The sequence below is a fragment of the Ovis aries genome, chromosome 19, assembly GCF_016772045.2.
Source record: "Ovis aries strain OAR_USU_Benz2616 breed Rambouillet chromosome 19, ARS-UI_Ramb_v3.0, whole genome shotgun sequence".
Lineage (NCBI taxonomy): Eukaryota > Metazoa > Chordata > Mammalia > Artiodactyla > Bovidae > Ovis > Ovis aries.
Window position 1 is genome coordinate 43295894 of NC_056072.1, and position 22478 is coordinate 43318371.

Sequence of the window (22478 nt, forward strand, 5' to 3'; positions counted from 1 at the left end):
TAGTGCTAAGTAAATGTTGCTAAACACTTTCTGTTGGCAGTTAAGTACAGATGCATCAGGTGGCCAAAGTATTGGAGCTTCAGCTTCAACATCAGTCCTTCCAATGAACACCCAGGACTGATCTCCTTTAGGATGGACTGGTTGGATCTGCTTGCTGTCCAAGGGACTCTCAAGAGTCTTCTCCAACACCACAGTTCAAAAGCATCAATTCTTCAGCACTCAGCTTTCTTTATAGTCCAACACTCATATCCATACACGACCACTGGAAAAACCATTGCCTTGACTAGAAGGACCTTTGTGGACAAAGTAATGTCTCAGCTTTTTAATATGCTGTCTAAGTTGGTCATAACTTGCCTTCCAAGGAGTAAGTGTCTTTTAATTTCATGGCTGCAATCACCATCTGCAGTGATTTTGGAGCCCAGAAAAATAAAGTCAGCCACTGTTTCCCCATCTATTTCCCAGGAAGTGATGGGACCGGATGCCATGATCTTAGTTTTCTGAATGTTGAGCTTTAAGCCAACTTTTTCACTCTCCTCTTTCACTTTCACCAAGAGGCTCTTTAGTTCTTCTTCACTTTCTGCCTAAGGGTGGTGTCATCTGCATATCTGAGGTTATTGATATTTCTCCTGGCAATCTTGATTCCAGCGTGTGCTTCCTCCAGCCCAGCATTTCTCATGATGTTCTCTGTGATCATGTGTTAAACTTCAGAAGCTGAGCGAGCAGCATATCAGTGCCTCTATTATGGTATTCTCTTTACTTTATCATTGATTCATGGAGTTTCATTGAGTGAAATGAGCTTGTACTAATAAGATCCCTAACAAACTAAAGGAACATCTGGATGGGAATAGGGAGATCCATCAGAGTTGTGGTTTCTGAGTGCCTGGGAATTGGTTTTTATGCTCAACTGTTGACCCTAAGGTGGATTCAGTGGTCAAGAACAGTTGGTACAATAGACATTTACCGGAAAGCGGCATGCCTCCAATTCTCCTTGTCATGAAAACCTTCCCTGTGAGGCCAGCAGTTACTGAGGGTGGCCTCTGAGTCAGCTCCTGAATTACTGGCTCATTTAATTCTCACAATAGGCCTGTGAGTCTTCTTCACCCACCTCCACAGAACAAAGGAGAAAAGGGAGGCTTAGTGAGGTGAAGGGACAGCCAGGGTCACAGAGCTACTCCACAGCACGGCCCTAATTCAATCGTGAGTTTGCTTGACTGCAGTCTCATATGGCAGAATTTGCTCCTCTGCGAATTGTCTTTGAAGGGACTCTGACTGCTCTTCAGTGACCCGTCTCCCCCTCCACTCCTGACATACTTACTGTTTTCCAGTCCATTAATTTTTATCCTGCTCAGATCCAGCGGAGCAGCCACACCCACAGTGAATGGGCTTTTGGGGATAGGGTCGCCACCATATGTAACCAGAACCTGCATGTTGCCCTGGAACAAGAGAGAAAACCAAGGACACATGTGGGTACCAACAGACTCATTTGATGTTTCAACCTGCCTTCCAGGATTTTCATTCTTCCCAGAGATGCAGGGTATGTAACCCCAGCAGATTTAGAAGGTATCTCAGATATATCTAAGTTTTTATTCCCATGGCAAGAATGACATAGAAATCAGCCAAAAAAAAAAAAAAAAAAAGCAACTATCAACAAGAGGGACAGCTTCAAGAGTACACCACTGAGCTGTGCTTTTAAGCATTTCCTCAGTTCCATCTGAGAATGGTGCTAAGAGGTGGTCACCATTTTTCCAGGAAATAAAACTACAGCTCAGGGAGGTGAACTCACTTGTCCTAAGTGTGAGCCAGGCCTTACACCTGCGGCAGCTGAACCTGAATCCCTGAAGCTCTGCCACACAAGCTCCTCATCGAACTCACGCCCAGCCCAGCCAAGGGCAAGGCAGGGGTTGCCTGGGGGCCTCTAACTGAACAAAATCTTTCTTTCCCATGACCTGGGATTTCAGGCCACTAGGCTATAAAAACGAATTTGCAAGAGTTCGCCTGGGGCTGTTATGAGACCCCCTGCACGGTATGGAAACTCCCACAACGATGTCAAGGAGAGAAGAGTTGCCAGTGAGAAGGCAGACTGTGCCTACGGGCTCAACAGGCACCCCGCCAGCAGTACTGTGGCCGAGGAGGCACGGCCAGTCCTAGCCCACTCACTGCTGGCTTCCTCTCGTCATGGTCGGCTGAGTGCCTCCATCCACACCAAGGCCCCATGAAAACCCACAGCTGTCTCACTGGATTAAGGTTGTCCTCACCCTCAAACATCTGGGTATCACGTTAGAGGACATGGGAGGGGAAGAAGCAAGGGGGAAGGAAGGATGAATCGCCAGAGGGCTCGCTGCAATCCAGCCCCCACTGAAAGCTGTCGCGGATGGAGTTTTAAAAGGGTGTAGCTTTTGACTTATGGAATATTTTCTTATACTCCTTTTGTAATAAAGAAGCAGGGAGAAGCCAAAATAAGAATGAGGTGCCTCTATGAAAGAGGGAGTACTGACTTTCTAGGATGGATTCTGCACAAAACCACAGGGTCCCCTGCCCCAAGAGTGTCACATCTCAAGGCTCCCCTGGCGGCCCAGTGGCCAAGACTGCGCTCCCAATGCAGGGGGCCTGAGTTTGAATCAAGGAACTAGATTCCCATATGCCTCAACTGAGAGTTCTCAGGCTGCAATAGGACCCTGCATGCCACAACTAGGGATTCCCTGGAGGCTCAGTGGTAAAGAATCCACCTGCCAATGAAGGAGACGTGGGTCCCATCCCTGGGCTGGGAAGATCCCCTGGAGAAGGAAATGGCAACTCACCCCAATATTCTTGCTTGGGACATCCCATGGACAAAGGACCCTCACAGGCGACAGTCTACAGCGTCACAGAGTCAAACACGACTTTGTGACTAAACAACGAAGACCCAGCACAACCAAAAATAAATAAATAAATAAAATATATACATATATATATTACCAATAGGGCGTTGGGTCCAAAAGTCCTTTCTGAGAGGGCAAGTCAAAACCTGAAGCTGCCCTGACATCTGCTACTTACCCACGTTCCAGCAGCTCAGCCGAAACCCAACAAGGCTTATAGATACAGGATCGAGTCTCAGAATGTTTTTAGAAGAACCTATGATCTTGTGATCTTGACCAGTGAGATGGCTATGTACGTTCTCCTCAGGAATGTGGAGAACTGAAAACAAAGATGCTATCAAGCTGGGGTCGCCAGTGCTAAGGCTTCCATCAGCCCTGATAAGCATCAGCAGGAAAACAATGACCTACACAGCACTGAGTGTCCTAATGAGAAAATGGCATTCACCTATGAGAGCTTCCCTTTTACAATTACCAATAATGAACCCTCGTGAGGACAGAAAGAAACCATAGGGAGCATCCAGGGCAGTGGACGTTCCAAAATCCTTTCTGGGGGTGCAAGTCAAAACCTGTCCTGATGTCGGCAACTTAATTTCTAGGAGCTCTGCCGAAACACAAAAAGGTATATAGACACAGGGTCTCAAAGAAGCAGACATGGGGATGAAAGGCCACACAAGAACCTGCCCTAGAGAACCTCGCACCGCCAGGGCGGTTCTCATGGGAAAGATTCCATCTCCACGGATGTGTAGCCCCCAGTGCAGGGGGACACCCACACCATTCCCTCATTCTGCCCCACTGCACTCCAGCGAGGTCCTCACTGACAAGGCCTGGGGTAGGAGTGATGCTTCTCAGTGCTTTGGCAGAAAACATTGCCCTTTCTCTCTTACAAATGGCTTTTCTCACACAGGGGGGATTCTGCTTCAAGAATGAAGGGGGACTTCCCTGGTGACCCAGTGGCTAAGAGTTCATACTTCCACTGCGGCGGGTGTGGGTTCAACCCCTGGTTGGGGAACAAAGATCCCGCATGTCAGACTGTGTGGCCAAAAAATAATAGTAATCATTGTTAAAAATTGTTTTGAAAAATGAAGGATTCTCAGAGGTTTGGAGTGACTGTTTAAAACACTAGGCAGAAGTAGCGGAATCTAGTTTTTTCTACAGGAGTATATGCTCCTCAGACCCTAGAGGTGTAGCCATGAATCAAAACAAAATTTTAAACAAGTAAGCATAAATTCATACAGAGAGGTAGATTTGCCGGCCCTTACTGTCGAGGACAAACAGCAAAGCATGTGGCATGACAAAATACTGTCTGTATTCCTCTATTTTGTAAAAGGGAGTAATTTAGAGCTTGAAGTACCGCTTCAGGATTGAGGGACTAAAAGCTGTTTGAGAAAGACCCCACTGTACCCCCTTGTAAAGAAGGGTGAGGTAAGGCAAAAGAACCAGCAAGGATAAACAGAGGTGTGGCAATTCTTTCCCTCTGAGTAACTAACAAAAGACTCAAAGGCAGCTGGTAAGGAGGGGAGAATGTCTATGAGAGAGGCAGACACTAGGTCCAATTTCAAGAGCTCAGCATGTCTCTGCTAAAACCCAGAACGGAGGCGGGAAATTGGGGTGGGGAGGGACGGCAAGCATCCTGCCAGTGCTTGGGGAAGCCTCCCGGCCCTCCTGGTAGAACCAGCCAGGTTTTGTGTCGGTGTTCCTAGAGAGGTTCACAAGGAAAGGGTGAATCTCTTCCTCTCACACAGGAGCCCAGATTGGAGCTGAGATTATCCCCTGGTGTCCAAACTGACCCAGCCCAGGCAGGCAGGGGCCCTACCTGCTGGGTGGGTGTGTATTTAACGGTGTGAGAGTAGTCATAGTTATCGATGATATCCAGATCCTTCACAGCATCGCCAGGGCCAGGGCTGCTGAACAGCACGTTGAGTGGGGCCTTTCCGGCCCCCTTGGTGTAGACAGTGAAGTGGGTGGGTTTCCCGTTTTCCACACCTGGGAGGAGACAGTGAAAGGAGGAGACAGGCTCAGCCGGAGGAGTTTCACTTTTAGAACCAGTCTGACAGGTTCATCAGCAGCAGCTTCCAGAAGGCAGGAGGTGGAGACAGGGGCTGGCACTCAGCCACACCAGAAGCTCAGCTGAGCGCAGCCTCTGCTGAACTGAAGCCCAGACAGGATGCCTGCTGTAGGGGAGACAGGTCACTTCCGGCCCTGGGCCCACTGTGCCCACTGCTTCCAGGGTGAGCTCGCGCACACACCCTCTTACCTGCTTTGCTGAGCCCCGGGCCTTCTGCCTTCACTTTGCTGGCGTCATGGGAAGGGTCGACCTTGACTCTGAAAGGGCTGGTGGGGATTTCCTGTAGCAGAGATACAGTATCAGGAGGAAAGTCCCTGAAGCCATTGCCTGAGCTTAAACTTCTGCCCAAAGCAAAGAGGGAGACCTCAGCACTTCCAGCCTAGCGGGTGGTGAGTAACTTCTGAGTAACAATCAGTCAAGGCATTACATGCTAGCATCAGGTAAGGGCCATCAGTGGTCACTCATGAATCCCTGGATCCCTGACCTCACAGTTAAAGGGCCTGAGTGTCCAAAAACTACCCTGACAACTCTCAGCCTTTAATACCAAATGCTGAGTACTTTTAGGATGCAAAAACACTACCAAGAATAAAACCTCAAACAACAATACATGGGATCGGAGGAAGGAAATGTCCTTCAAGGACAGCAGAGAGCTAGGGTTTGAGGAATGCAAGGAACTGATTAGCGAGGCACTGACTGTAATGCTTCCAAAAGAATCCTGCAGGGACTTCCCTTGTGGTCCAGTGGTTAAGATTATGCTTCCACTGCAGGTGTCAATGGCTTTGCTCCCTGGTTGGGCAACTATGATGCCAAATGCCAAGTTTCCTGGCAAAATATTTTTAAAAAAATAATAAATCCGATATTAGGAAAAAAAAAAAACCTTGCACTATAAAGGCAGGACAGGTCATATGGATGAAGTCAACTCAAGACCAATATTTGAGGCATGGAGCTTTCTCCTGAGGTCCCTATGTTTATGTAAGATGCATCTGAATCAACAAGATTCCGTGGTTCCTAAAATGGGTACTGCTCCTCCTGGTCTCCATTATCACATGTAAATATGAACCCTATTTGAAACTTCTAAACTCTTCTTCTTATAAAGGCTGAGGCCAAGGTCATTGTTTCAAAGACAGTGAAGTAGAATACAATCTAGAAATTCATTACATTTCATTCAAAAACCTGATGATAGTTTATCAAAATCTAACTTCTTTCCAGAGCCTGGCTTTCAACCACTGACTGACTATGCACCCCTACTTTCATTAGAAAGCGGTAACATTTTAGTTTTGGGTGTTGTTATTCCTTCTTGGTTTTAAGCAACCAGAGAGAAAAACTACTGGGCAGAGTTCTCAAGATATTTTCTCTGTTGCCAACAAAAAAAAGGAAATATACACACAGGTGGCCAGAAAGAACCCATGCCCACACACCTGAGAGGCAAAGAGAACTTTGATGGTGTATCGCCCAGCGGCAGGAGGCACATATTTGACAGTAAACGTATCATTGGCGTTGTGAATAATGTCAAAATCCACGTCTTCTTCCTCGTCACTTAACACCCGGGCATCACATTTAATGCCAACGCTGACATCACCTGGAACAGACCAGCCTATTAGCACTGATTTACAAGAAACAGCACGTCCCATGCAATCACTTCCAGCTCAAGCTCACACCACAGAAAAGCAGCTGGGAACTTTCCAGTAAGTAACCTGAGAAAGGGATGGTATTCAAATCAGGGTTTTGGAGAAGGAATGGAGGATTAGCAAAGATCTCACCACCGAACTGACTCAGACACTCATTAGATGAACAATCATCTATTCAGGTGGACTGTTTCTCGGTTCAAAGTTCATTGCCCTTGAACCGTTACAAAGAGAACTTCCTTCCCAAGTAGCAATAAGGAGCGCACTGGGTGAAGCCCCCTTTCACCTTCGCCAGCCTCAGTACAGTCCACGGTGAAGTGAGTAGGCTCTTGTGCCTTCAGTCCACTTCTCTCCACTCCTGGCCCAAACACTTTGACCTTCTGGGGATGGCTACCCTGTCCGATGCTGACCTAGAGAGGACAGGGAGAAAAGTTGTGATCAAGTTCTTCTCCATGTGGACCCAGTAAAGACACCATCAGTTGCTAGAACGTTATACGTGGGGGCAATCTACAGCACCCAGCCCTTTTGGCCACGCCATCTTCCAAGGCACACCAAGCATGGTGTTTCCATGTATCTGCCTTGACCTTCAAGCATGGAGCCCAGACCTGCCTCAGGACGGGGCTTTTTCATACCACGACCAGGATTCCACTTCATAACCTACCCTGTAAGGGCTGTGCGGGATGTTGACACCTCCCCAGACCACGGCAATGGTGTGCTTGATGGCCTTAACTGGGGTGTATGAGCAGGCGTAGGTGCCATCCATCCGGCTCTTCATCTGGATGTCAATAGGCTGGCCATCCCCGTCCTGCAGAAGAGCAGGGGCCAAGTACAGAGCTGGCTCTCACACTGTCTCCATCAAACAGGGTCATGGGTCTTCCCAAATCACCACTCACTCATCCAACCAAATTTCATGGAGCGCCTATGATGGGCCATGTTCTCAATACAATGAACACAAGTGATAAAACACTACGTGCGTTTATTTATCTTTAATTACTAACAACAAATGGTTTCCCAAAAGAAAGCCATGGTCACTCAGTGCTTCTTAACTGTAATTCCTGCATTTAAATCCTGGGGCCAAAATTCAATTAAATGAGAGAAACATATTTGCTACACTCTTGTTTACAAACCCTCCCATCACAGCCACACTAAAGGACATTTATGGGGGAGATCTGAAACAGACAAGCCTGATTTCCACGGAACACAAATCATAAAGATGAGAAAAGCACCTTGCTTTACTTATTAGAATCCCCTTTAGTCCTCACATAAACCCTTTGAGATAATCTTTTTTGCAACGTATGAATGAGGAAACTGAAGATCTAAGGGACTGGTCACTTGCTGTTATATGTATCCCGTTACCTGACAATTCCCTGCACAGGTGACAGGTAGAAACTTACCTGAGCAAATATCTTTAAGGGAGCTTTTCCGGCATCCTTAGGATCCACGGTGAACTCAGCCAGGTTGTTGACAATGCATCCGGATTTCTCCAAACCTGGCCCATATGCTTGCACCTGGGGCAAAGGGCCAATAGTGACTCCCTTTCTTTGTAATGCGCTAACTACACTATCAGAAGACAGGCGACCAGGGAAGGGGGAGAGAGGAAACTACATCTGGCTTCACAGTACAGTATCCTCTACGTATGAACTTTCAAGTTGTGAACTTCAAAGATATGAATACGTGTGCCAGTCTCTGTATGCCAGCTGTTGTAAGGCACTACTGCACCTTTCAAGGTACTGTACTGTATGATTAAAACTGTTTATTTTTTGTGTTTGTTTTTTATGTGCATATAATTTGTGTGAAAAGTATTATCAATCTATTACAGTACATACATACATGAATGCTCAGTTGTGTCCAACTCTTTGCAACCCCATGGACTGTGACCCATCAGGCTCCTCTGTCCATGGGATTCTCCAGGCAAGAATAATGGAGTGGGTTGCCATGCCCTCCTCCAGGGGATCTTCCTGACACAGGAATCGAACCTGCTTCTCTTGCGTCTCTTGCATTGGAAGGCAGATTCTTTACCACTGCGCCACCTGGGAAGCCCTACTATAGTACAGTATCATATAGCTGATTGTGTTAGTGAGGTACCCAGGATAACATCCTTCGACTTATGAAAGTGCTCTCAGAACAGAACACATTTGTATGTAAGAGACTTACTATACCTACATAACAGGATGGTTATGGTAGTTAAAATGCTAAAGTACATGGAACATGGAGTAGGAAGTGGCAATCCACTCCAGTATTCTTGCCTAGAGAATCACACTGACAGAGGAGCCTGGTGGGCTACAGTTCATGGGGTCGCAGAGTCAGCCAAGAGTGAGCGACTGAACACACACACACACACACACACACACACACACACACACACACACACACAACCTGGAACTTAAAAACATGCAGGAGAAAAACTCTGTAAAACCTGGCCCCACACCAGCCTGTGCTCCCTGTATTAATGTATGCAGTAACCCGTGCACGGACCTCCAGCTGTGCTTAGTTTCAACGCTCCTACTTGGAGGGGGTTCAGAGCCTTTCCCACCGACAACATCCCAAAGGCCTGCAGCCCCAGAGAGCAAAGAACCAGCAGCTGGACAAAGAGGACCAGCTACCAGGCTGGACTGATGTCAGCCTACGGTCAGCTGTCCATGTGGGCCAAAAACAGCACACGTTGGGCGGGGGAGGTGGCCGCCGAAAGCCCAGCTGGCTCAGACTTCACGCTTATCAGCCTGCTAAACGATTCAGAGAAGCTCCTGGAGACACTGCAAACACTGCTCCAACTTAAGAGAAAGGGAGTCGGGGGTAAAAATTAACAAGTCTTTATCTAAGGAGCACCTTGAGATAATACCTATAGAAAGTGGTAAAACTGAAATGGGATGCTTGGGGTACAAGAAAAATAGCAGCTTATGGAGCCCCCTCTGTGGGCCAGGCACTATGCTAATTAGAGCTGGTTTTGTTCATGTTACCTCCTTGCCAGAAACTGTAGGAAGCAGCCACTGGAATAGTTCCCATTTTATAGAGGAAGATACAGAATCGAGAGAGGTAAGTCATTTGCCACATGTTAGAAATGTACTAAGAGGTACTTGATTTTCAGTCACTAAATCACGTCCAACTCTTTGCGACCCCATGGACTGTAGCCCGTCAGGTTCCCCTGTCCATGAGATTTCCCAGGCAAGAATACTGGAGTGGATTACTATTTCCTTCTCCAAGGGATCTTCCCAACCCAGGGATTGAACCCACATTTCCTGCATGGCAGGTAGATTCTTTACCACTGAACCACCTGGGAAGACCACTACAAGGTACTACCAGGCTTCTCACTCAGGTCTTTTTCAAAACTTCCTAAGCTTTAAAAGGCTCTTCTCTGTGATTTCTTCACACGCTACACAAGGAAACCCTGTGGGCATAAGAAAGAACGCCAGGAGCCAGAGGAGAGGATAGAAACACAACACACTGACTCACCAGGTCCGGGTTGTAGTCTCCCGAGGCCGGGTGGATGTAGGCCATGAAGGGACTGTCCTTGATGTCCTCATCGTCGCACATGATGTGAACGGCATATTCACCCGGCTCCTTGGGCCAGTACTTGACATCACACGACCCGTCATTCTGGTCGTCATACTCAATCTTCGCCTGCGAGGGGCCTTCAATGGCAAACCCTGGGGACGGGGTGGGAAGACCCTCTGGTTACAAGGTATCTAGTCTGGGTTATTACCAACCCATTCCTTCTGCCTCCCTGAAAACCAAGTGCTAGCCAGAAGACTGAAATCTGTTAGGGTCCCTTTCCCACAAAACCGAGCTTACTAAGTCTTCAAAAGAGATGGAAGGCTGGATTTTACATATTTTTTTAAAAACATCATTCAACGGAAAGGTCAACCAGCAAATCTTTCTGTTGGCAATATGGTAACATGAGCCAAAAACCTTAAAACAATACCCACCCATTGCCCCCACCAAATCCACTTCTGGGTTTTTATCTGAAGGAAATAACCAAGGATGTGTGTAAACAGTTAGATACAAGGATACATATTCAGCATTGTTTTTTATAGCAAAACTCTTCAGCTATTTTGCTGAAGGGCCTAACAGTAGTTATATCCACACCTTGGATTTCCATAGATGCCATGGGAAATTGAGATAGGTCCTATATTTGCCTGAGGCAGAAAGATATAAAGATACTTTTGCAGCAGATCAACATTTGTATGCCTATGTACAGGAATAAAGTCTAGAAGGATATACTGAAAGGTTTAATACTGCTTCTAGTCTATAAGGATATCTAAGATGTTTATCATTTCTCTAAACAGAAAAATTAAATCTGATTTCCTAATTTTTCCTCTTTGCTTATTTCTATTTGTTAACATGGCGTCATTAAACTGCTGAACCAGATCTGACCCAATGCGTGTTTTTGTAAACAAGGAACACAATCACACCCCTTTAGTTGTGCATTATCTATGGTCGCTATCAGGCTACAATGACAGTCACATAGCTGTGACAGAGAGAATATGACCTTCCATATGGAAATATTCGCTATCTGTTCCTTAACAGGGAGAGGTGCCGACTCTTGTTCTAAAATGATCAAATCTACATCAGATGCTTACTTAAAATACACTCAACTCTGCTCCAAAGAGTATTCACTTTTCAAATTTCTAATTTCGGCAAACTTCATTCATTCATCTAAACTAAGGATCAGTCAGTAATATCTGCCATGTGTCAATTATTTTCCAGGCACTGTTTTAGGCACAACATCCACAGGCAGCCTTTGCCCTCATGGTCCAGTAGATGAATGAATGCTGGTGCCAGAGGCAGAGGACAAGCAGAACATGGGAACTGCAACTTATCAGGAGTATCCAGAGATGGTCTTGGGTGGTCAGGAGGCCAGGAGGCTCAGGGTAGTGAGGCTCAGAGGAGGCCTCAACACGCAACCTAACACGTCACCCAGCCACCCTGCAATCTCAGCCACCAGAAGCCGCTTCCACTTACCCAGAGACCCCACTTCAGAACCAATGGACTCCACCACAAAGTCTGCTGACCGCCCAACAATCCCGCCGTGGAGGCCAGGTCCCCATGCACGGACTTTCTGCATGCCTGCTTCAGGGCCAACTTGAACTTCAAAAGGGCTAGAAGGAAAGGAACAGAGGAAGCATTAAAGAGAAGCAGAGAAAGGGCTACATACAACCACAAGCTCTTTATACACACTCTTTCCACTGGCCTTATCCTTTTATCTGCAGCCCCAAGCTCCAGCCAAGCCCTTCCTCCATACAGGTTCCCCCACAACCATTGTTACGTCAACAATATCATGTAATAGGACTGTTTCAAACCACACTGCCTGGCACTATCCTGGTCATTTGCCTTGTATGTACACCAGACTATGAGCCTGGAAGGCCAAGCGAGTGTCTACATTCCATCTGCTGCCAGTGCTAAAACAAGAAAACAGGGTTGAATATGCTTTATCTCAAACATCAATAAATGCGCTTTAACTTCGGCACGGGAGATTTAAAAAACATTGCTTAGATTCTCAGAAGCTTAAAATATACACAGACATCTCTTGAAGTAAATAGAATTTATTCAGAGCCTAAAGCTGCCCCCAGGAAAGCTGGAAAGCATGTGAATACAGGGAAGGCAAGTGAGGCCCACAAGGCAAAGCTATAGACTGTGCCCCTTGCATCCTGACCACACTCACAGCGAGGACTCTAATGTCAACCACAGCAGATTCTGCCATTTTACCCATGGCATTCATGAACAGAGAGGCACATATCGAAAGAAAGAGAATCTGTTTAAATTAGGGCTATAGACACACAGCCCATTTGCTCTGTATCACTGTTCCTCCTGGCTTGTCTGCCTCCCCACAGCTTTAAACCGCCAGCTTTTGATTTGAAACGAGGCAGCTGAAACCACAGCGACTTTCTGCTGCATTTGAGAACAGGCCAAATGACTGTGTACTGTTCTGAAAAAAGAAAAAAAAAAGCTTTTGACAGAGCAGCTCCCCTTCCCTCCTGCAGCCTGGGAAATGAGCACCACAAGCCTGTCCTGGGCTGAGCAGGCCTCGGGAGAAGACACAATTCCTGCTAGAGACTCACCTCTTTTGAATGTGGTGTCCCCCCCAAGTGATGGAGATGCTGTATTTCCCCTGGGTGCTGGGGTAATACTCAAATGCATAGACTCCATCCTGAAAGCCTTTCTGTTTCACCAGCTCCTCCAGACCCTCTGTGGGAAGGAAGCACACCGTCTTTCCAATAGGCATCCAGACCCAGAACGAGAATCCACAAGACAGGAACAGAAAGACAGCAACAGCCACAAAATAAAACCACGTGGATGATCTCAGAGTGTGGGATTCCCCCACCCCAAATTGGGAGGATACTCCAAAGCTGAAAACAGACACATGTCTACTTCAAAGTAAGGGGAAATGGAAGATTTCCCAGCTCACTGGCTTTAGAAATCTTTCTCATGTATGAGGGACCTATGAGGTCCTAAACCCCTGGGGCTGGTAATATTTTTCAGTGATCAAAAAGCCATCCTTTTTAGCTGCCCATAAGAATTGCACAGGGAACTCTACTCAATATTCTGTAATAATCTAAATGGGAAAAGAACTTCAAAATGAATAGATGCATAGGTCTGTATAACTGAATCAGTTTGCTGTACACCTGAAACTAATACAACATTGTTAATCAACAATGTTTCCTGCATCGGCAGATTCTTTACCAATGAGCCACTGGGGAAGCCTACATTCCAATATAAAAAAGGCAAAGAACATTTTTTAAAAATGGTAGAAGGAGTAAATGCTTATGAGTGTTTGGCATTAGGATCCTGGCATATCCTTTTCAACTAAAACTGGACAATGAAAGCAAGAAAGCTCTTGTAAGCTATCTCCAAGAGAACAGGTTTCAGAGGCTACCTCACAAACTCCAGTCTGAGCCATCAGGCAGGAACTTGTTTTATGTTGAGCCCTGAGGTTTGGCTGGGAAAGCCATTTAGTCAAGTAAGAATCTAAGGTCAGGGAAAAAAAAAAAAAAAAAAAACCAAAAAAAACCGCCTCCTCAGTTCCTGTAGCAACAAGCCAAAAGGGAGGCCAGCCCTCGAGCAGCCTGACTCCAGGTCTGGGCAGTCTAGAACCCTGCCTGCCTTCAGGGCATAGCTGCCCCAAAACTCAGTGCTCTGAGATGAAATATTAACTTTCTGGAGCTCAGAACACTCCTGCCACAGCCTGTTAGGAACATAGGGGAGTGAGAACAGTCCCGGAAGAGAAAGCGAGGATTTTACAAAGCCGGGGAGTAAAACTGCTGAGGCTACCGGACTCACAGCTGGAAAATGTCGAGCTGTTTCTCTGACCCAGGGTGGGGAACTCATGAAGAGAGTAGATACCTGTTCTCCTGTCTCTTTTCTCATGAAAGAGCGACAGTGAGTTGCAAGGTGCATGCACTCTTCCACAAGTGGCATTTATCTACAGAGAAGGCTTAATCGTAGGGAATTTATTCTCCTTCTATAAGCACTCATCAAAGTAATTAGGTATCTGCCATAATTTCATTGTCTATAAAATGTAACCTGTAGAGGGGAAAATTACTGGCTTTGGAGATCAGGCTTGAATTCCAGCTCAGATGTTTAAAAGCTTTGTGACTGTGGACAAGACCCTTCCTCTCTGAGCCTAGGTTTCCTCAAATTAAAAAAAAAATAGGCCATTTCATATTGCTGTTCCAGCTCCAATATTTATTTCTTTTTCCGGAAGCCCTAACATAATGTGAGGCTGTCAATCCAATACTGTTCCCACATCCAGGGCAGACATGACTAAACCATCAGTTTCCTTCTACATGGAGCAGAGAGAGCCTCCAATCTCTGACTCAGCTCTCTGGGATAAATTGATCAGAACTGGCTGTGTGATGAGACCCATAGGTCATGGCTGTCAAGTTAAGCTGAAATCACATTGAGACAGGGAAGCAAAGGAGCACTTACTAGGACCCTTAATGGTGACGCCGAGCTCTCCACTTCCAGCAGCTTTGGTGTCAACCCTGAAGTCTGCAGTTTCTCGGATGCGAATGCCTTTAGGCTGCAGGCCTCGGCCACTGGCCCGGCAGGCGTTTGGATTGCAGGCTGTAAGCACAGTTTCGACATCAATTCAACCTTTTATTCTTTAGTCTGAGTTGAGTAAGCCAAGGTAACTTTGAGCCACCCGCCAAGAAAATGTTTGCTTTGCAGAGTGTGCAGCAGCTGCCTGAGACCAGGGGTCTTGTTCAGGGAGCACACCAGGCTAGCAAATAAAGACACAATATAACTTTGTCCAGGGACTGGGGAAAAGTTACTTTGGCAAAAAAAGCAGGAGCGCACAGCGTGAATTCGCTGGACTCCTGGTATTTGCTGAATCCTGGCATTTATCCTCTCGGTGGTAAAAGAGAGTTAAGACCTGGGATTGGACGTTGCTCAAACTTCACTGCCATACTCAAGGGTCCAGTAATTGGGAAGACTGGACTTTTTCAGGTCTACTTGGAAAATGTAGCACTTGAAAACATCTGACCTAGTTCCAAACTTCGGATCAGTGGTTTCCAAAAGTCTAAATGTTGTTCTCTTCCGCAGGAAGAGCCAGAGGATGGTGCAAAAAAAGACCAGATCAACCCCACCTCGACCAAGGCAGACAAACATTTCAGTGCTATTACAAGGTCCTTGGAATGCAGGTGGCTACTCTATAATTAGAAGTAAACCCCACTCTCAATTTGCTTTCTGGGTCCAGTTAAAAAACCTAAAGTTGTATGTCTAGCGCAAAGGTAGCTTCTAACATTCCTATATAAGAGGTTCACAAAACAATTCCATGGGGTTTGTCGAAGGTTGATAAAAGACATCAATGTGCCCTGGGACATTTTTGGTAACATGAGAAACCTTCTCATTAAATATATAAATGGGAGATTAACAGGTAAAATGTCAGGTTGTTCCTTTCCAAATCTGACACTGCATATTTGACAGGCTCCCTCTATACACTAGGGGGTCACAGACTCCAGAAGACAAGACTGTTTATCGTAAAATCATTTAAGTGGAGGAAGGGTCAGTACATCAACAGAAAAACTCTATTAAGTATTAACTAGTACAAGTGATAGATGGATATGCCAGAAATGAAAAAAGTAATCCACAAGTGAGAGGAAGTCAGAAAACATCATTAAAACTAGGAAAGCTGTTCAATATTCTTTCTTGCATTGTGTCAAATGAAGTTCTGTTTCTGAATACGTTTATTTTTTTCCCCCTTTGTCAAGGGGAGAGAAGTTGGTCATACCAGAAATAAGTCACAACAGGATGACAGGACTTCCCTTGGAAGGTTTAAATGTATCTTTAAAAAAATAAAAGTCATGGAAATCCTGAGTATGGGCAAGAGTCTCAACATCAGCAGTTCATATAAACACTAAATGGAACTAAAAAGCTTGAAGGAAACCACCGGATTTTCCAGCATCTTGAGATGGCCTAGAGATCTGTAGATGTAATCAGAGAGTGAGTCTGGGGGTCTGGCCAGACAGGTGGTGCTAACACCTGCACTGCAGTTTCCCACGGTCACGAAGAGCACGGGCCCGCTGGACACCGGAGGCAGCACAAAGACTGGCAGAGATGGCCCACCCAACCAGCCCTTACCCAGTGAGATGCCTCTGGCCCAGTGCTTTCGACTAGGAAGCCAACAGCTTCAGGCTCCAGGCTGGCCAAGAGGCCGGATTCAGAAGAGGAAGCCAGGTCTGCAGACGCAGATGCACAGAACAGAACAGGGAAAGGCAAGTACTGGTTAGAAAAGGCAGCAGAGTTGGGGGGGAAAAAAAAGAGAGTAACTAAGTCAGAAGGAAAGAGTCTAACATTAGAGAGAAATGCATGCTTCTGGCTGCAGCAGGAGCTGACAGAGACCATGGTTCTATTCCTACTGACATCTAGTCCAGCGGCCCCCAACCCTTTTGGGCACCAGGGAATAGTTCTGTGGAAGACAATTTTTCCATGGCCTGGGGTGGAGGCGAGTGGTTTGGAGATGATTCAAGCATAGTAGGGTTCATGCTCTTATGAGAAATCTAATGCTGCCGCTGCCCTGACAGGCGGAAAAACTCAGGCAGTAATTCGAGCAATGGAGAGCAGCTGTAAACACAGATGAAACTTTGCTCCCTGGCCTGCCACTCACCTCCTGCTGTGCAGCCCGGTTCCAGGGGTTGGGGACCACTGGTTTAGTCCATACTCATACCTTATGACCCCTAAGCCTCAGTGTCTCAGATGCCCACTGGGAACAGCAGTAGCCCCCAGGACACCGTGGCTGGTGTCATGACTAGCTGCCTTTGTGCTCTCTGCCTGGCAGCCAGTAAAGGAAGCCACAGGGGACCTGCCACATCACTGAACCTCAGCCACAGACACCCTCTCCTCATACAGCTTCCATCCTGCATCTCTCAGTGAGGATCATGAATCCTGGCAGAAGTGTTTTGGGGGCAGATTCAACAGGTTAATATAAGTAAAGCACTTAGGTCAGCGTATAGGAAGCTATTCGTGTTAGTATCTTGAGGACAAAGTAGATACTAGTATTAATGTCTTGAGGATACTTCCTGCCAAAGGGGCCCTGGCAGCAAAATGACAAGTCTGAGCTCAGGGCTGGGCCCTGTCACGCACAGCCAGCCTCAATGCCAGAGCCAGAGGCAGTCAGCTACTCCAGCACTCACCTTCGCCGACCTGCACAACGAAGGGACTCTTGGGGATGGTGTCCCCAGCAAAGGAAACCTTGACAACGTGGGGGCCGGGCTGCATTGGCTTGTACACACATCGATACACCTGGTTTCCTCTGTCTTCCACGAGCAACTCCACGGTGTTCTTCCCCTGGGGATCTTCCACCTCCACACCAATGTCACCCACGCCAGCACCTAGGAGAGAGAGAACAGGCCATGAGTCCAAGTCGCCCTCTAGGAAGTTCCCTGCTGATGAGAGCGAAAGCAGGTATAAAATGCAAACCACAGGAGACAGAGAGGCATTCAGAAGGTGCATACCCAGACCTGTTTCCTAGCAGAAATAAGGAAGGTGGAGAAAGGAAAGTTGCTTATGGGGAGGAGGGTCATAACCAACTTTCATTTTCCCATAATCTCTATTTCCTAAAATTTCTATATTGAAAAGAAAGCTGAAAATTCAAGAATTGTGTTTTATTCATTCCTTTTCTTACCCCTCCTTCCCGCCGGACCTTGCATAGAATTTGGTCCAAGAGATGATTGTTAAACCTTAGTCTCTTTGGAGTATTTATTTAGTCAAGTCAGAAATTGATTATTAATAATCAAAGTTAAGATTGAGAAGAAAAGCTGGTTTTGAAAAATCTCGAAATATAACCAACACATTTGAAAAAGCTAATTTTGTAGTTTTGTTGTTGATTCAAAAGACAAGAAGTCCAGCATCTCAGGTTTCTAAGGATTATCTCCAGCTCTGGAAGAGGAAAGGTGCTACCTGCTGTGTAGATGTCAAAATAGGTGGGCTTATTGGCGATGTTGCCGGCAGCTTCCAAGCCTGGGCCTTTCGCAGTGACTTTACTGGCGTCTCCCTGGGCCTTGTCGACATTCACCTCGAACGGGCTCTTGGAGATGTGCTGTCCTGCAAAGAGGACTGTGACCTACAAATGACAGGCAGGGGAGACATCATCACTTCTTCTTGCTCAGTGAGACCACCCTCTCCTCCATCTTCCTGATCGTACACACAAAGGTCCTGGAACCAGGAACTCTGGGGAAGTGGCCTCAGTGGGACTCCCATCTGACTCTATCAACCACACAGCTGGGCCTGGGACATCAGGCCTTTAGCCAACTAAAACACATCAGACATGCCTAGATTAGCCTCTATAGTAACAATATGCACAAGCACTTCAATCTCCAGACACCAGACTCTTTAAGGCAGCTGCAAAAGGGACCAGTGTCCCTATAGAATATCATGTAGAGTTCCAGGATTTCAAATCTAAGAGCCAAAGTATTCTTCAAAGGACCAAGACCGTTTTCAGATACATGGACTTGAGACATAAGACAGATTTCTGTCTAAACTTTGAGTCGAAGTTCTCATCTTTTAAATTCTGAGGGTTATTGGATTGGGTGGGCCACTGGCCTCCACTCTAGTCAACTGGCCTTCTCTGCATTCAGGCTTTGATGCTGACAGAGCCTCTGGAGCACTCTGAAGAGGGACATTTAAGGAAGCACTAAAGACAAAGAGCCCATAGCTCAGCATTTACACTCCAGGCTTGCAGTTACAGTTATTAGTTATCTCGGTGGAGTCAGAAAAATCTTATGACACTGCAAAGAATTTAATGGAATTCAACCAATCTGCATGGAGTAGCGATTATCTCAAGCCTGATTCACAGGGATCCGAGATTTCTGACAATGAACATGGATACTACTATAAACAGAAAGAGAAATCAGAGGAGGATTTAAGGGACTTTCCAGATGGTCCAAAGGTGAAGAGTCCACCTGCCAGTGCAGATTCAACCCCTGGTTGGGGAAGATCCCACATACTGTGGAGCAACTGAGCCCACGCACCACAACAAGAAAAGCCACCGCAACGAGAAGCCAGCACAATGCAACTGGAGGAAGCCCCCACTTGCCACAACAAGAGAAAGCCTGCAAGAAGCAATGAAAATCTAGTACAACCACAGATAGATAGATAGATGATAGACAGACGCAAACTTAAGAAAACCACGCTTCTTCCGCATCTATCAAAGCAAGCACAGAAGAACATTCAAGCAAAGGCCATGATGTCTTATCTTACTTTGTGCAGTCCGGTGACCTTGGGCAGATACTCCACAGAGTATGTCTTGTTCTTATCGCTGTCAGGGGTCACGAGTGCCTAGGAGGTAAGATGAGTGACAATTAGAGAAGGCACTGGTGTAAGTGTGCTGTGCTCGCCAAGGGCCCATGGCAAGGTGCCAGGCCAGGAACCTACCCTGGCTCTTCTCTGGCCCACCACTCCTGCAGGAAGCTCCAAGAGAAGCAACCTGAAGTCACGGAAACCAAGTCACATTAGCACACAGGTAAAACCAAGTCAGGCCTCTCCATCATCTCAGGGCTGTTACCTTTCCAGATGAGAGAGACTATGAAGCTAGTAACCTAAACCTTTCTTGGCCCAGTAGTTATTAAGAGCTTATGAAACACCAAGCCCAGGGACAGGTACCAAAAATAAATCAGGCACAATTCCTGCCTCAGTGGGAGAAACAGACAATTACGCCAATAAATGTAGAACTTCAGATGGTGCTCAGCGCTAGGAATAAAATACAGTCTTAAGATGATAGCCTGACAGAAGAAGCAGTATGTGCAAAGGTCCCAAGGGAGGAACCAGAGGATGATCAGCATGGGGAAAGAGCAGGGAATCAATATTGCTACTGGACTGTATTTTATCAGTAACAATAGTTAAATGCAATATTTTATTGTATTATATAATGTGTGTCCTTGGGTATCAATTTATATGATACTTTAAACACAACTCTTAGGCAAGTGAATTTAACTGCTATAAGACTCAAGATTCTTTTTTTTTTTTTTTTTAAGAAAAAAAAAAAAAAGCTTTTGTTTTGAGCTTTAATAAGAAAAATAGGGACACAGTCCCTGGCCCTGTTATAAGTGCCAAAGTTTCCATGGGATACTAACAGGGGAGGCAGCCTCCTCCAACATACCTCCTCTTTGTTCCCTTCTGGGTCCTCAACAAACACCATGACATCACCTTGCCCGGCGCTGATTGTGTCCACGGTGAACTTAGCCGGCTGCTTCACCATGTTCCCAGTGGGCTCGATACCTGTTCACGGGTTTACACAAGCACATTACAAACTGGGTCAGGCCCCAACAGTGTCGCCTTCACGGAAATGAGACAGGAAACCCATTCCTGCTTCTGCCCTGTGGGAGACGGTGACAAACCATGATGGGGTAATCAAGTCAAAAACACAAATTTGGGAACTTCCTTCATGGTCCAGTGTCTAAGACTTCATGCTCCCAATGCAGGAGGCCCAGGCTTGTTCCCTAGTCGGGAAACTAGATCCCACTTGCTACAACTAAGACTCAATGCATCCAAATAAATTTTTTAAAATAACTCAAATCTTGTCCTTGGTATTTAAGTAATATTCAGTTCTGAAATATTCAGAGAACTTCAGTCAAAGGGCTACATTATATGACTGTGAAAATGATGTGGTAACTAGAAGTAGGGCTTGCCTTGGGGAAGAAGACAAAGTGTGATTCATTTTTTGTTAAAGACCATTTTTGTTTCTTGTTTTGTTTTTGGCCGCACCATGCAGCTTGCAGGATCTTAGCTCCCTGAGCAGGGACTGAACCCAGATCATCACAGTGAAAGCTCCAAGCCCTAACCACTGGACCACCTGAGAATTCCCTAAAGATCATTTTTGTATTACTTAAAATGTTTTAAATATTGCACTTATTTTTAATTAAACTTGTAAATTGAATGATTGAGCAAATTAATTTGAAATAGAGTAGCATACAAGTGTAAGAATTAATAATACCCTTTACCTAGTTCCCCAAATGGATACATCCTACAAAACTCTAGTACAATATCATAAGTCACGGCACAATCAAGATACAGAACATTTCTACCCCACAGGGAACTCTCCTAGCGATCTTTCATAGCCATCCCTTTTGTAACCCTTCACAGTACTAATCTGTTCATCTCTAATTTTATCACTTGTAAAATGTCATATAATGGAATCACACATTATCTAATCTTTGGGGATTAGCTTTTTCCACAAGCATCATTCTCTGCAGTTTCATCCAGGATGCTGCCTGTATCAAAAGCCTGTTCTTTTTATCATTGAGTAATATTCCATGATATGGACGCACCACTGTTTGTTTAACCATTCACCCAGCGAAGGACATCTGGGTTGTTTCCAGTTGTCTATTACTGATAAAGCTGCTATAAACATTCATACACAGGACTGTGTGCAAATGTTAAGCTTTTATTCCTCTGGCTAAATGTTAAAGAGCGCAATTGCTTGGGTTTCTCTCAGTTTCTTGAAGCTGTAGGTTTATGTTCTGCTTTTTTTTTGCCAAATTTAGGAATTTTTCAACCATTCAAGGAATTCACTACAGTGCCAATCTTCAGACCCACGATCTCTAGCTGCTTTGCCTTAATCTCTTTCTGAGACTCCTTACATTCACCCTGTAGAAAATTCCCAGGGGTTTTAGTTGCACTTAGTGGGAAGCATTAGAAAAAGTACTTCTATTCCATCTTCCCAGAAGTATTACTTTTTTAAAAGTTTTTATTATTATGGAGAGTCCTCAACTGATACAGACATGGAGAGATATTAAAATGAATCCCACGTACCTATCACTTAGCTTCAACTACTCTCAGCTCACAGCCTGTCTTGTTTCACTGCTTCATTCTCACCTCTTTTCTCCTCTTATGTTATCTGGATACAAATCCTAGTCCTCTTAGTTTTCATCCATAAACATTCACTACTTATCTTTAGAAGATATTTTTAGAATGCCCACATCAAAAAATAAAATAATTCCTTAATAACATCAAATGGAATTCCTTAATAACATCAAATGTTCAGTGTTTAAAGTCCTAAATTATCTTGGAAGTGTCACAAAAATAAATAAATAAAATATTCTGAATCTTAAAAAAAAGTCTAATGAATTTCTTTAACAGTTTAAATAGGACCAAATAATTTTCACATGTTACAATTTGTTGCTAAATCTCTTAAACCTTATTTACTTCCTAGATTTCTCTTCATCTCTTCTTTTCTTTCCCATTGGTCTGGGTTGAAGACATTAGGTCATTTGTTACTATATCTGGATTTATATTAGCTTTCCAATAAATAATTTAAGAAAAACTGGTAATAGATAGTTACATAACACAATCTGTTAGGTTAAAAAAAATGCAAATTGAAGAAAATATACAGGTTGAACTCATTTCAGCATAGAAAAATGGCTGGAAAGAAATACCTCCAACTCTGAAGGAAAAAAATGGGGCTAGCAAATGCGACTTTCAATTGTTGTTTTCTAACTT

The 22478-nt window shown here is 45.3% G+C and overlaps 1 protein-coding gene across 9 annotated transcripts in view; it reads right to left on the reverse strand.

Moving 5' to 3' along the window:
* The window catches only part of FLNB (filamin B), a 139279-nt gene that overhangs the window by 49010 nt on the left and 67791 nt on the right, over positions 1-22478 (reverse strand). For all 9 annotated transcript variants that reach the window (XM_027958251.3, XM_042236024.2, XM_004018362.6 and 6 more), the window contains exons 5-19: positions 20140-20258; positions 19242-19319; positions 17943-18105; positions 17177-17374; positions 14469-14606; positions 12602-12728; positions 11505-11641; positions 9996-10189; positions 7940-8053; positions 7207-7350; positions 6832-6955; positions 6339-6499; positions 5110-5200; positions 4669-4838; positions 1316-1433 (exon numbers count right to left, since the gene is read on the reverse strand). In XM_027958251.3, coding sequence (XP_027814052.1) covers positions 1316-1433; positions 4669-4838; positions 5110-5200; positions 6339-6499; positions 6832-6955; positions 7207-7350; positions 7940-8053; positions 9996-10189; positions 11505-11641; positions 12602-12728; positions 14469-14606; positions 17177-17374; positions 17943-18105; positions 19242-19319; positions 20140-20258 — 2076 coding nt within the window. The remainder of the gene's footprint in view (positions 1-1315; positions 1434-4668; positions 4839-5109; positions 5201-6338; positions 6500-6831; positions 6956-7206; positions 7351-7939; positions 8054-9995; positions 10190-11504; positions 11642-12601; positions 12729-14468; positions 14607-17176; positions 17375-17942; positions 18106-19241; positions 19320-20139; positions 20259-22478) is intronic.